Source organism: Sminthopsis crassicaudata, chromosome 2 (assembly GCF_048593235.1).
Source record: "Sminthopsis crassicaudata isolate SCR6 chromosome 2, ASM4859323v1, whole genome shotgun sequence".
Taxonomy (NCBI): domain Eukaryota; kingdom Metazoa; phylum Chordata; class Mammalia; order Dasyuromorphia; family Dasyuridae; genus Sminthopsis; species Sminthopsis crassicaudata.
This window is the reverse complement of record NC_133618.1, coordinates 47,601,790-47,616,673: the sequence shown is the minus strand read 5'-3', so window position 1 is coordinate 47,616,673 and position 14,884 is coordinate 47,601,790. Positions and strand designations below refer to the sequence as shown.

The 14,884-nt window shown below is 40.6% G+C and overlaps 1 protein-coding gene and 1 long non-coding RNA gene across 10 annotated transcripts in view; one reads left to right on the top strand and one right to left on the bottom strand.

Moving 5' to 3' along the window:
- Window positions 1-1,404: 1,404 nt before the first annotated feature.
- Window positions 1,405-7,989, bottom strand: LOC141554347 (uncharacterized). The gene is made up of 4 exons (XR_012485844.1): window positions 7,490-7,989; window positions 6,584-6,700; window positions 6,289-6,425; window positions 1,405-2,214 (listed from the first exon to the last, which is right to left on the bottom strand). It is a non-coding gene; the product is annotated as an uncharacterized LOC141554347 (long non-coding RNA).
- DRC4 (dynein regulatory complex subunit 4) overlaps window positions 3,740-14,884 on the top strand; it is a 29,001-nt gene continuing 17,856 nt past the window's right edge. For 4 of the 9 annotated variants that reach the window (XM_074286133.1, XM_074286130.1, XM_074286132.1 and 1 more), the window contains exons 1-2: window positions 4,630-5,061; window positions 6,646-6,765. In XM_074286133.1, coding sequence (XP_074142234.1) covers window positions 5,059-5,061; window positions 6,646-6,765 — 123 coding nt within the window. In that variant the 5' untranslated portion in view covers window positions 4,630-5,058. Of the gene's footprint in view, window positions 3,801-4,629; window positions 5,062-6,645; window positions 6,766-8,191; window positions 8,318-14,884 lie in introns of those variants that run through there. The other 5 variants (XM_074286138.1, XM_074286134.1, XM_074286137.1 and 2 more) reach the window with 5 other exon arrangements.

Here is a 14,884-nt window from a genome sequence, read left to right as displayed (position 1 = left end):
AGGATATTATGTATAATCCAAGACTGAATGGAGGGAGGGAGAGAAGGAGGGAAAGAGAGAGAAAAAAACAGAGGAGCGGGGTGGATAGATAAATGGATGAATAGACAGACATACAGACAGGATGATAGATAGTACCAAGTTCTGTGCTGGTGTAGGATTCCAAGTCAGAGAGCTTGGTTTTTGGTCTAATTACAACTAGGCCATATACTGGTCACTCTGGTCAAATTACCTTCTCTGAGCCTCATTTTTCTCATCTATAAATGGGATAGTAATTCCTGCCCTATCTGGAAAGTTTCAAAGAGGCAAAATATAGACTTGAATTCAGAAAAATTTCCTAACAATTACAACTTCCTCGAAGTGGAATGGGTTGCCTAGAGATGTGATCAGTTTCCCCTTCTTGAAGGTCTTAAGGCAGAAGTTGTAGAATCACATTTCAGTGTGTTATAGCATATTTATTCCTTCTGTGTACAGGTCGGGTCTAGATGCCCTCTGAGGTTAATTCCAGCTCTTCAGTTCTATAAAACTGTCCCCTTCTCTCTTCCTCCTGCCCCCTCTAAAAATGTCCCTAGGGCAGAATTACTTTAATAAATAAAGGTCATGTCAGAGAGCAAGGTCCTTGGGGAAAACTACAGAATTTGATGTGAAATGAGGACAAGTAGGAAAGGAATAGAAGAGCAAGAAAGTATATTCTAGATTTCCTAAATTCCTGCTCTAGTTCAGGAAACATCCTGTAGTATCTTCTTAGGTGGAAACCAGAGTCTAAAAGCAAATCCCTGTGTACTAGATAGACCAGCTGCTGGTAAGGTGCTTTTCCTTCTTTTCACATGCTCTGTGAAACCTAACCCTAAATGCACCTTCTTGTGCGATCTCCTCCCTTTTTCTTCCCTCTTGGGGTCATCCTTGACATTCATTTCATTTTGATTTCATTAGGATACACATGTTAGGATCCACTCAATGTACCACACCCATTCACCAGGAAGGTCCCGACTGCTGCTGACAACATCCCCAAAGAGAACCACATATCAAGTGATCTTTAGCACTGGGTTCCAACTACCCAGCCAAAAACTTCTCAGGTTTTACCAGGCGTTCCACAAAAGGAGGGAACTGTTTTCTTTTACTCAATAGTATTTCATTTTTTGAATTAGTAGAAATAGTTTTCAACATTCATTTTTGTTAGATTTTAAATTCCAAATATTTTCTCCCTCCTATCCTTACTTTCCCCCCTCCCCAATCAGGAAAGCAATCTTATATAGGTTATGCATATACAATCATTTTAAACATATTTTCATATTATGTTGTGAAAGAAAAATCAGAACAAAAGGGGAAAATCATGAAAAAGAAAAAGCAAACACAAAATTGAAAACAGAATACTTCTATCTGTATTCAGTCACTATAGTTCTCCCTCTGGACAAATATATATATATGGATATTTTTCATTCCAAGTCTGTTGGAATTGTGTTGGATCATTATATTACTAAGAAGAGCTAAGAATATCATAGTTGATCATCACATAACCTTTCTGTTATTATGTACAGTATTTTCTTGGTTCTGCTCACTTCACTCAGTATCCATTCATGTTAAGTCTTTCCAGGCTTTTCTGAAATCATACTGCTTATCATTTTTATAGAACAATAATGTTCCATTACTTTCATATACTATAATTTATTCAACCCTTCCTCAATTGATGGGCATCCACTCAATTGCCAGTTCCTTGCCACAGAAAAAAAAGTTGCTACAGGCATTTTTGCACATATGGGCCTTTTTAAAAGGAGGGAATTTTTGATGAGTTGTGGACTGTACAAGACCTTCTTGGAACCTTTCTATTATTCTGAAATTGTGCCTCACCAGGACAAATGTGGCCAGGAAGAAACCTTACCTTTCACAGGTACATATCCTTTACCTGGGTGCAGCAATAGCAGCTAACAAAGTTAAGGAAAATCCAGTGCTTCTGAAACTCCCTAACTTCTGTCTCCCATGCCTGAAATATAATCTCTCTTTATCAATCCATCAGATTAGATTTTGTATCCTTCCTCCTTCAAGGTTCAGGTTGGGTCCGTTTCTTCTATGAAACCTTCCTTAAAGTTCTTCCTCTTCAAGTTCTTGGTGCGTTCTTCATTCTCAGATTATTTCTATATTCCCAGTAATTTAAAAGCTTCTTGAGAATGGAGAAATGTTCATTTTTGTCCTTGAACTTCCAGTTCCTTGCATAGTACCCTGCACAAAATAGGTATGGAAATGTTTGTGGAAATGAATTTTTTAATAAAGGAAGAAAACTGGCCATGCTAGGAAATCCCAGTTCCTGGGATACTGGAGGCATCCAGGAACAACCACCATGCTGTCACAGTTGGGAAGGGGATGGGCAGTAAAATAAGACTTTAAATCCACAGTTCCTCTGAGTTTAAAGATGTCTAAAGCTGGGCTCTTATTTATCTTAGTAAATTTATTCTAAGGTTTCTGTGCCCCCCCCCCAATTCAACATTCTACAACAGAGATGAATATTTAGCTAGTTTGGTTCTTGGACAATAGATTCACTCAACCAGAGTACAGTAATCAAACCTTTTTTAGGCTGACAAGACTTGCCAGAATTTATCCTTCAAGGATCCAAGGAATAGCAAGAAGGCCAGTGCCTCTGGATCACAGAGGATATGGGGGATGCGGTATTAATGTATAAGAAGTATGGAAAGGTGGGAGGAAGACAGGTTGTGAAGGAATTTGAATACCATTAGAGGTTTTTATATTTGATCCTGGAGGTTTATAGGGAACTACTTGAGTTTATGGAAAATATTTCTGCTCTCAATAAAACAAATATTTGTTTACTGTGTTTTGTGCAAAGCCCTGGACCAGGCTCTAAGGCATAAAAATGACACAAAATACACACACACACACACACACACACACACACACACACACACACCCCCCAAACCTATAGTCTAGTGTGTGCTGAAATACCTTTACTTCAGTAAGGATCAATAATTTTATCAGTGTTGATACTCCTTCCAGTAGCTCAGACCCTAGTCTCCCTCTAGTTCAATAGACGGGTATTCTAAGGTTTCTGTGCCCCCAAAATTCATCATTCTGCAACAGAGATGAATATTTAGCTAGTTTGGTTCTTGGACAATAGATTCACTCAACCAAAGTACAGTAATCAAAGCTTTTCTAGGCTGACAAGACTTGCCAGAATTTACCTTTCAAGGATCCAGGATCACTTCATTATGATAAGGTATCACAAGAGGCAGTTAGTTGGTACTGTGGATAGAGCAATGAACCTAGACTCAGGAAGAGATGAATTCAAATCTCCCCTTATATATTTATGAGCTATATGATCCTGGGCAAGTCATATAACCACTAACTGCCTCAGTTTCCTCATCTGTAAATTGGGAATGATAATAGTATCCACCATCCAGGGTTATTGTGAGGACAAGATCATATATATACATATATATATATATATATATATATATATATATATATGTAATATATGGATCTGTCCAGTGAGTTTTTGTTTTTTAGTTATATTTATAGATTTTTACCATATAGAAATAAAAGCTATTTTTGGATTTGTAGATCCTCTGAAAGAGAGACTCCTGGGATCCATACCACTCTGGCTATCCTGCTTTTCCTATCCCCAATCTCTTTCCAGTTCTTTTACTAGATGTAAGTGAAGCAGAAGAGATGTGGTCACAAAACCCCAGTATGACAGAGGGAGTAGTTTTCCTCTGTGTCAGAAACTAAGCCAGACAGAGGACATCTAAGAAATGGATGGAGTGTCTGGCCTGAGGGATTGAGAAACAAGCTAACTGGTTTGTGTGCTTTTATTTCATTCATGTTGTCTCTTAGTGAGTTTTTTTTTAATCTTTGTAGCCTATTCTTAGCACATAAGTAGGTATGTAATAAATGTGTCCTGATTTGAATGGAATTGAAATAGGAAAATTTGGCATTTATGTGGATTTCTGGACACTAATGTGTAATCATCCCAGTTATATTCTAAATAAAATTTCCTGATCTCTACAAGTATGGATAGTGTTTCTTTAACATTCTGAACCAAAATCCAATATTAAAAGCAGAGAGGTCCCTGTGGGATCCCCATCTGCATCCAAGGGGAACCTCAGAGCTAGGCTTGCCTAAACTCCTTGATATAATAATCTCTATAATCCACATTGATATTAACAAAATAAACCTCTCCAACTGTTCTATGATAACATTAATTCAGAACGCTAGCTTTCCTGAAGCTGAAGAGTCAGTTATCATAGGATGAACGGGTGGGGGGGGGGGTTATTTTTCATTGTCCTTATCATTTAAATAGGGACTACAAAGGCAGATTTTTTGAAACAAAAAGCCAATTCTTTGTACATCAGTCTCAAAGCACCTAACACATTGTGGATGCTAAGTCAGTGTTAAATAATAATAATAATTAGCTCCCTGAGATTTCCAGCTGCACCATCTCTCTTGCCACCAATCCTCCAGAGAGAGGGAGCTACTCCCTTTACCGTGCCAAGTAGACCCTGGCATCCAGAAGTTGGCACAGTGACAGCCCCTTGTTTAGGTTTCTGACTGCATAAGACATAGTGACACGATCAGACATCACAAAGACCAAGTTGCCCCTTATAAATGAATCACTACTGCTTAAAAGGGGACCCATCAGGGTGAAACTACATGAATAAAGCCAGTTTGACTGATATAACCTTTCCAACTAACTCCTCCTCTTTTTTCTCCTCTACCTCCTCCTCCCCCCCTTTTCTCCTCCTTCTCCTCCCCCCTCTTTCAAGGCTAAGCTTTCAGATCAATGTTTAGAAGGGAGAACAGAAGACTGATTTTTAGATCCATCGCATTTTAGATCCATCGCACTCACTTACCAAAGGCCCAGCTTTAGTTTGGCAACTCTGCCCTTAAAAAAAAGCATTTCTCTGAGCATACACTGGAGGACTACCAACCCCAACTCTCAGGTGGTGAAGAACCCAGTATTTGTCCAAAGTGCTTTTATGACTCAGTAGTAGGGTCAACTAACCAGAGGATCTCCTTCCAAGCCATGATTGAAGAGCACACCAAAGAAGATCACAAATGGTGTGTACACACACTTGCCTATTTTTCATGGGAATGATTTGGTTTGTGATGAAATCCAGTTAGCTGGCACATTGTATTTCTCTGTGATATGTACAATGTGTTGTTGCTCCTGGAGTCCTAAAGAACTTGGTTCACATTCTGTCTCTGACACTTCTTAGCTGTGTAACCATGGGCAAGTCAAGTTAGAGATGGAGTTATTTGGGTGGAGGGAGTTCCCACCACTGATAAAATCATAGATCTGGTTTGTCAGTTAATCAATTCTAACAAGCATTTATTAATCACCTGCTATGTTCCAGGCACAGTGCTAAATACTGGGAATATAAAGGCAAAAGACATTCTGTGCTTTCACAGAGTTTATAATATGCAAGCCAAAATATACAGACAAGCTATAGAAAAGATAAATTGCAGGATAAATTGGAGATAATCATCAAAAGAAATCCATTCTGATTTGAGAGGATCAGGAAAGGCTTATTATAGAAAGGATTATTGGTATTGAAGGAAGTCAGAGAAGCCAGGAGCTGGAGGGGAGGAGGGGAGAATCCATGCATGAAGGACAGCCAGTGAAAAAAATTCATTGAATTGGGAAATGGAACATCTTGTTTAAGGAATAGCAAGAAGGCCAGTGCCTCTGGATCACAGAGGATATGGGGGAATGTGGTATTAATGTATAAGAAGTCTGGAAAGGTGGGAGGAAGACAGGTTGTGAAGGATTTTGAATACCATTAGAGGTTTTTATATTTGATCCTGGAGGTTTATAGGGAACCACTTGAGTTTATGGAAAATATTTCTGCTCTTAAGAAGTTTTCAGTTTAAGAGGGGAGACAAGATGTTAACCATATATATGTACAAATCATAAACAGGATAAATTGTAGAGTTGTTAGTCAAAGAGAAGGCCCTAACATTAAAGGAGAGCCAGAAAGCTTTGCTTTAGAAGGTGGCATTTTAACTGGGTCTTGAGAAATCCAGGATAAAGATGAAGAGAACAGAAAATGATCTAGGGTTGAGGGGAGGTAGTTTAGAAAAATACCCAGTATTAAGAATGGGGGGGTATGTCCCATCTATCACCCAGGGGTGCCATAGGGATTTGATATGAGCTTTGGAAATTTAGTTCTGGTCCAAATAAAGATGTTTATGCTGCACAGTGTCACATGCCAATGCCATGGTTGGTGCACTGTAATGTAAAAAGAACACACCCCCTCCCATTGAGAGCAGCTTATTTTGCCTTACCCAAGTGAGCCACCAGCAGAGTTTGGGTCAACGTGATATCGCTTTGCTGACGTCTCCCGATTGGTGACATTTGCCTTCTGAGCCGTCCCTGCTGGGCTGTCCTTTTGACAGTTGGTAGAATGAGGGTAACTTTAGGCCTGATATCAGGAAAAGAGAATTTCTGATTTAAAATCTAGGTCAGACACCAGAAGCAAGGAAAGAGAATTTCTGATTCCAAGTATCAGGGGAGACTAATTAGGGATGATGAGGATATGCTGTTTTTTTTTTTTTTTTAAAGACACATAGACCCCCTTACTTAGATGTTACAGTAGGTCTTCTGGCTCTTTCCATCATCTCTCTGATTTAATTCTGTGACAGCCACAGGCACGAATCTTCAAAGAACGAGCAGGGTTATTTATCATCTCATTGTGTTCTGGAGAAAAGGAAAGCAGATCCTTGTGTCAGCCTTCAAGTTATATAACAGGCAGCTGTCTGCAGGTGAGCAGAGCCAAGACTTTAGATCTAATTTGAGGAACTATCTCTGGCCTGTCATCATTTATAATGTGACCGGGCTAACCAACCTCAGGGGAATGGTGCAAACTGGTCCACAAAATGCTAGGGTCCTCAAGGGCAATTACCCCTCCAGACTCACACAGAGACATTATATATATACATAGCAAATTTTGGAGCAGAAAGATTATTATTAGATCTAGAGAGTCAGAAGACCTGGATTTGAGTCTTGGCTTTGTCACTTTTTAGCTCTACGATGTTGGGCAAAATACTTAAGCTTTTGGAGTCTCAGTTTCCCCCACTGTAAAATGGAAAAGGAAACTCGAGATAGCGGCAAGTGCACTACCGGGTTGGGTTTTGCTTGTGTTTTACCCCGGGGGAGTCAATTAATTCACAAGCATTTAATTCTATGTTAAGCACGGACGGGACCTGGGCATGCAAGTATAGAGAATGAAAACACTCCCCATTCCCAAGGAGTTGAGATTGAGATCATTTCTTGCCCCGAGTTTTTTTTTCCACTCTACAAAATGACTTGGTTGGACTATCCAAGGCCCCTTCCAGATCTGTGTTCCTTCTGGGCTTGCATTTTATTGGACCATGTATCTCACATGGTTTTGAAGTTCAAAGGAAACCATAGAAAAGACTGTAAGCCAGAAAGTGCACCGGGGCAGACATTCCCCCAGAGGCAGCCATGCCAGCCCTGATAAGTCACCTGCGGTCCTGGCAGGGCTTGGACCCAAATCTCGGGATCTCAGGCCTCTTGGACCCCCTGCACGGCAGGGGCGCCCTTAGCGCGACATGCAACGAATCCGTTTGGAGAGGGGCGCTGGGCGAGAGCAGTGAGAGCCGCTGAGTTTGAATCCGGATTCTGGCACCTGGAGCCAAATAACAGCCCGCTGCTCTCGGTGAGGTGAGGGTCCTGGCAGTGACTGGAGGACTTAAATCTCGAGTTCCGTTCATGTATGAACATCGTTTTGTGGTGCCCCCCAAACCTTAGCAATTTACTCCGTGAGTCTGGGGACGCCCGGAATATGGACTCAATTTCAAGCTATTACATGTGCATTTCTTTGTGTGAATATCATGGGGACCCCTGAAATAGATCATATCAATGCACATATACGGGGACAAAGGAAGTCCTAAGGCGGCGTCCCCCTCAGCCCCCACTCCCGCCACCAAGAACGTCGGCGAGCAGCCCCGGACCCCTCGGAGGGAGGCGCAGGGGTCTTGCATGGGGTCTGCGAGAGCAGCTTCCGCGTGGACCGCAGGCGGCCGCTCGCCCGTCGTCAGGCCACGCCCAGTCTCAGGCCTCCGTTGTTAGGGACTCGATCTCAGGCGTTGCCAGGGCCGCCTCCTCCTGGGAGTCGCTGGGGCTAGGAGGAGGGAGGCACGAGAGAGATCTCGCGAATTCCGGCGAGATCTCGGAGGGCGACTCCGGCGGCGGTTGCTAGGAGACGGAATTCATTTTCCAGGCGGGGAGCGGAGGACCGGGGTGGATTTTGCGCGTGTGTGACCGCGGGGGGGCCGATTCGGAAGCAAGATGGTAAGGATGGAATCGGGTGGGGAGCCGGGGAGAAGAGGAAGAGCCCCGAAGAGGGGCAGGCCCAGAGCCAGGTGGGGGGAGCAGGCGAGACTCGAACCCCAGGCCTTCTCCCTCCCATGTGACACCCCCATCCCCCGCCGGAAGCCTACTCTCGCGCTCGAGTAGACAATAATTAAAGTTGTCCAGCCGCCCTCTAGATGGCGCTTTGTTTCCTCCGATGTCCTGGGGAGAGGGGCTGGAGCATTCCCCAAGTGTAACTGACGAGGAAACCGAGGCACGGAGGGGTCACGCGGCTGAGGAGGCCCAGGAGGCAGGATCCGAGGCGGGCTGTTCCTGGGCCCTGCAGCCGTCCGGCGCAGTCCCGGGCCACGGATAATTATCCATCCACATGTCCTCGTAAATATCAATACGCTCACAGGCAACTCTGCTCTTAGCACCCACCCGTGCGTGTGTATATCTAAATATGCTCATGCGCAAATGGACATATATGCACTCATGTACACGCATGTAAATAAAATGTCCTCAGCGAACTGACACAGCTAAATGCCCAGGTGCACGTGCCCTCACGTGGGCACACGATATATACATATAGATTATATGTGGTATGTTGTGTGTACATGTCCATGTATTGTGTGTGCACGTGTACACTATATGTATATCTATAGATAGGTATATCTCTCCATAGATATATCAATCTATACATCTAATCTCTAGATACTAGAGAGATGATACAGACAGATCTCGAGATATAACTAGATATAGAGATGTATATAGCTTCAGATATACGTACTAAGATAATAGGAATCTAAATGTAGATATATCTAGTTAAAGAGATGTATAGATTTAAATATATGTAAATATTTAGCTGTAGATACACATAAGTGTGTGGCATTTAGATAGCTATAGATAGATGGATGAAAAGAAAGAAAGAATGAATGAAAGAAAAAGAGAGAAAGAAAGAAAGAAAAAGAGAGAAAGAAAGAGAAAAAGAAAGAGAAAGGGAAAGAAAGAAAGAAACAGAAAGAAAGAAAGATAGATGGAAAGAAAGAAGGATGGATGGATGGATGGATAGATAGAAAGATAAAAGAAAAAGATATACCTATAGATATCTATTGAGATATGTGGATATATAGCTGTAGAAATACACACGAGTATATGATATGACATCTAGATAGAAGCAGATCTGTATTTCTAGATATCTATGTAACATAGCCATAGATATACACTGTATATAATATGAAATCTAAATATAGAGATAGCTAGATAGAAATAGAGATAGATATATCTTACTATATATATAGCTATAGTTATACATATTTATATGAAATTATAGCTAGAGAGGAATAGAGACAGATATGTATCCCTACCTAGATAAATATAGCCATAGATATATACATATGTATATAATGACATTTAGATAGACATAGATAAAGCAGTTAAATTTCTATAACTAGATATCTATATGACTGAATACACATGTAGATAATATGACATTTAGATAGAATTAGACAGATATATAAACATAATATGACATCGAAATAGATATGGATTATAGCTAGATAGAGATAGACACATTTTATTATATACATCTTTGCCCGTTAGGAGTCAGAGGGCTGTCCCCTGTCACATCATCTTCTCTGTCAGCAGCATCACTTCTGGGGCAAGGGACACTCTGGGCTTGATTGGGTTCTTAGGCATCCTCAGATGAATGACAGACTCCAGAAAAATCCCCAAGTCACTAGCATCTCAGACCGAGGTTCAGGGTATCCAGGACCTGCCACCACCTTTTTAAACAAAGACGTATTGTAGAAGTCTTCCCGAATTTGTCACTGGATTCAGAATCAAAAACATTTTTCCTATCTTGGCTTTACCTCTGATCCAGCTCAGAGACCCGGGGTCAGATGAGGTCATTCCCTTCAGCCTTAACTTTCTGTGACTCTTTGGTACCCTAAGTGGAATAGACACAATGAGGAATTCAAAAGAGGGAGACAGTAATTGAGGTGAAGGGAACTTCTGTGGTGTTTAAGAGATAGACTATAAGCACCTTCCAAGGAAGCAGGTTTGAATTCAGTGGAAGCAAGTTTAAAAAAAAAAAAAAAAAAAAAAGGAAAGAGATCCCATTCTTCTGTTATTTAAATCATTGATAAACTCTGGTTTTCCTGACATTATGCTATGGGTGATAATCTACCAGTTCTAGAGGTCTGTCATTTCCTTCAGATTCAACAAGTGAAGTCAACAGACTTTTATTATGTAGTTACTATGTATCTCTGATATTCATGGCACTTGTGGGGGCCCAGGGGATTGGAGACATAAAATTTAGATACAGAGTTTGCAATGTAATAGGAGAATAAGACACATTCTTTCATAGGTAACCTTGTGTCAAAATGTTGCAAAACAAATTACTTTCTAAGTTCTAAACTTCTTCAGAGTAGTACTCTTAGAATCTCTTTTAATAGTTGTTCTCCCTTTCTTTTCTTTGGAGAAGTAGAGTGATCCTAGATACAGAGTATTGCATTTACTTTGTGATTTGCATTATATTGTTAGATGAGCCTGTTAGGTTTTGTTTGTTATCATTTTAATATTGCCTTTTCCTTGACCTATTAAAATTCCTCTTGCAGTTTTCCTGCCTTGGTAACCAAGCTTTCTATGCTCATTAACTCTTCCTGGTAGTGATTACTCAAAGTGAATTAGTTGTTAGGTCCTCAAGCATAACTTTGCACTGATTCCAGATAGACATTTGCCATCCATCATGGCCCCAGTCTGGAGTCACTCTCCTTTCATTGGTTCTCACACTTGGCTGTTATATTTATAACAATAAGATCATTGTCTTCCTGTCTAAAAGCAGACTTCTCAATATTTGCTCATGATTTCCTTATTAAAATCATAATGCATTTCTGCTTTATGTGCTTCTGAAATTAACAATGATCACTTAGTCTTCAAATCAAATCCTTTTTTTTCCCAAAAAAATTCTTAGTTTTTTGTTATTCTGAACTTAAAATACTGACAAATATCACAAACTCACATAAATTTAGAATGTTTAGAATTTAAAATGCAACAACAAAAAAAAATTTTTTTTAATTGTAACAAATAAGCAAAGACAAGTAAAACGACAGTCCCGACAATTGGCCAGGCCCCAAATGTTCTATTCTGTACTTCACTAAGTCCATCACTTTTCTTTTGGGAGGCAGGTAGCATCACTGGTCTGCTGGAGTTATAGTTGGTAATGCTGTATTCATCAAAATTTGGAAGTCTTTACAGTGTTGTAATTATCGTATACATTGTTCTTCTGGTTCTACTTACTTCAATCTCTTGTCATACAAGATTTCCCAGGTTTCTCTGAAATTGTCCCTTTCATCATTTCTGATGGCACAATAATATATTCTCTTACATCCATGTGACATTAATTTGATTCATGTCCCTACTGATGGGCACCTCTTCTATCACCTCTCTGTCAGCAGTGGGTAATACATTTCATCATGAATACCTTGGAACTGTAGTTTGGCCATTCAAAATTATTTGTCTTTACCATATTGCTGTCTTTGGATAAATTGTTCTTTTCCATTCACTTCCTTTTGCATCAGTTCATACAAGTCTTCATAAGTTTCACTGAAACTACCGGTTGTTTTTTACAGCATGAATGGTATTCTATCACATTTATGTACCATGACTTTTCAGCCATTCCCCAATTTATAGGAACCCTTTTAGATTAACATACTTTCCTATCTCAAAAGATACATATACACACATCTACATCTATATCTTTATATACCTATATACATATATCAGTAGAGTTTATTTTGCCTAGGATGAATCCCTCCCTTAATTTACCTTCCCTTTCCCCACTTCCTCCTATTTTCCTAATAAGTGAAAATAATTTTTGACTCTATCTCTTTGTGTGTATTCTTCCCTCTTTTGATCTATTAAGATGAGAATGAGGTTCAAGTATTAGCCACTCCCCCACTGAAGTAAGGTTGGAAGGATGTCATTGACTTCTTTTTGGTCCATTTTAATTTTCAGGGAGTTTGTTGTTTGGATAAGGTTTTGTACCTGTTGTGCCATGCTGATAATTCAGTTTCCGATTCCTTCTTCCATAGCTCTCATTTCTAATATTCTCATTTATAAGAATATTTTTAAACTTTAAAAAAAAAAGTTCTGTTTTATCTGTTCTAGGAATTCTAATTTAATTCATGCCCAAATTGTTTTTGTTTTGAGGCTTTCCTTGCAGATATTTTGGAGTCATTCTCTTCCTCTGAGTTTGTCTTGAGTAATCCTATCTCATCATAGTTGTTTTGTTTTGTTTTGTTTTTTATCATAGGACTCCTTTTTTTTTGTTTGCTAATTCTTCCAGTCTTATTTCCTGACTTCACACTTGATGTTAAGACTGAGTTCTATGTACTCATCTAGGGAAAGTCTGGTCTGTTTTCATTTGCTCCTTTCTTAGAGCATTGAGTGTTCTACTGTTCCACAATCCCAGGGACATATCTGGCTTGGGATCTGCAAGCTTTCAGTGTTCCCAGACCAGAGTGGTCAATCCCAAGGTAAAGTCTGATTGCTGCCTCTGGTCTCAGTTTTGCAAATTATCAACAGTAGACTGCTGCTGGACTCAACCTCAACCAAGCCTGTTGAAATGCTTTCCTAATTCAGATTTCCAGGTCCCACTTTGGTGTAGGATTACCTCTCTAGGAATTCTTCTGCAGGGCTTAAGACCTCCAATGATGGAGGAAGGAAGGGAGCAACAGATCCTCTTTCAGTCTACCCTGAGCTGTGGGCATCAATACTGTCACTTTACATCCATCCCCATTGTTGTACCTGCTGCAGAATAAGTCTGTCATTATCTCATATGGGGTTGGGACCACCTCTCCCAGGTTTCCAGCCCTTCTCTGGGCCCTGTTGTGATCTGGAGGGTATAGAGGGCAATAACACCATAAGGCTGGAAAGATAGCTTGGGGCCAAGTTGTATAAGGAGATCAAGTGAGAGGGAGCAGGAATAAGATCTGGAAACTTAAGTGGACATTTGAGATGACTGCAAGAGTAAAGATGAAGATGATTGAGGTTGTGGACCATGATAATTAGAAGGATGGTGGTATCCTCCACAGAAACATGGGAGGTCAGAAGTGGAGGGAGTCTGGGAGGAAGATAAATTAATTCTGGTTTAGAAGTATTGAGCTTGAGGTAGCCATGGAACATATGATTTGAAAAAGAACTCAGAAGAAAGACTAGGGCTGGATCTGGGAATCATCTACCTAAAAATTATCATTAAACTAAAGGAAGTTGACAAGATTACAGAAAATATGGAGAGGAATGGAGAGGGGAGGGCAATGGAAGGGAGAAGAGAAGAGGGGAGGGGACTGGAAGGATAAGGAGAAGAAAGGAGGGAAGAGGAGAGGAAAGGAGGGAAAAGGAGAGGGAAGAGGAAAAGAGAAAAGGAGAGGAGGGAAGAGGTGAGAAAAGGAAAGGGGAGAGGAGAAAAGAGGAGGGAAGAGAAAGAAGAGGAGAGGGAAAGGAGGGGAGGAAAGAGGAAAGGCAAGGAAGGGAAGAGGAGAAAAAAGAAGGGGAGGGAAGAGGAAAAGAAAGGGGGGAAGCAAGAGAAGAAAAAAGGAGGTGAGGGAAGAAGAAAGGGGAAGGAGGAGAGGGAAATTAGGGAAAAGGAGAAGAGGGAAGAAAAGAGTAGAGGAAAGGAGAGGAGAAATGGGGAGAGAAAAAAGGAGGGAAGAGCAGAGGAGAAAAGAGAAGGACAAGAGAAAAGGAGGGGAAGAAAGAAAAGGAGGGAAGAGGAGAGGAGAGGAGAGGTTTAGGGAACCTTTTATGTCTTGGGACATACCCATGGTGAAAGGATATGACATGGATGGAAATTGGAAAGCTAGCAAAAGATAATTAAAAAGTCAGGTAGAAAGAAAACCAAAAGAGAGCAGTGTCACAAAAAAAGAAACCCAAAATAAAACAAAAAAACAAAAACAAAAACAAAACAAAACAAAGAGAAGAAAATATAAAGGGAGAGCAAATGGTTTCACTCCCCCTCCCTTCCCCCCTTTTCCTTCCCCCCTTTTCCTCTCCTCTTTTCTTCCCTTCCTCTCTTCTCTCTCTCCTTTCTCCATCCCTGGCTGCCAGAGCCCCTCTTTCTTTTTGTATCTCCTTTCTAAAACCATATTCTGCAGAGACAGGGATGGGTGTCTGATGCCTCCCCTCACAGAATAGACTGCTGGTTCCTTGAAGGACAGGCCCTTTTCCCTTATTGCCTTTTTATCCCACATGCCTGGCACACGGTAATGGGTTAATAAATGCGTGATTGATTAAGTGGCCCCATACATGTGATGAAGTATTTGGAATTGGCAGAATATTGTGTCAAATAACACTTGAAGTAGTCCATTCCTGGAGTGGACATTTCTTTTGGGAAGAAGGACAGCCTCAGTTCTGAGTAAGTGGATATCACCTTTCTCTTTGTGCCATATCAGAAAGCCTTTCCCTATATGTATGAATATATATATATGTATGAATCTATAGAACTTTTACCTTCAGTAGCATGACTGCCAATGATTTTTTTTTATGATTTATGATTTGTTTTGATAT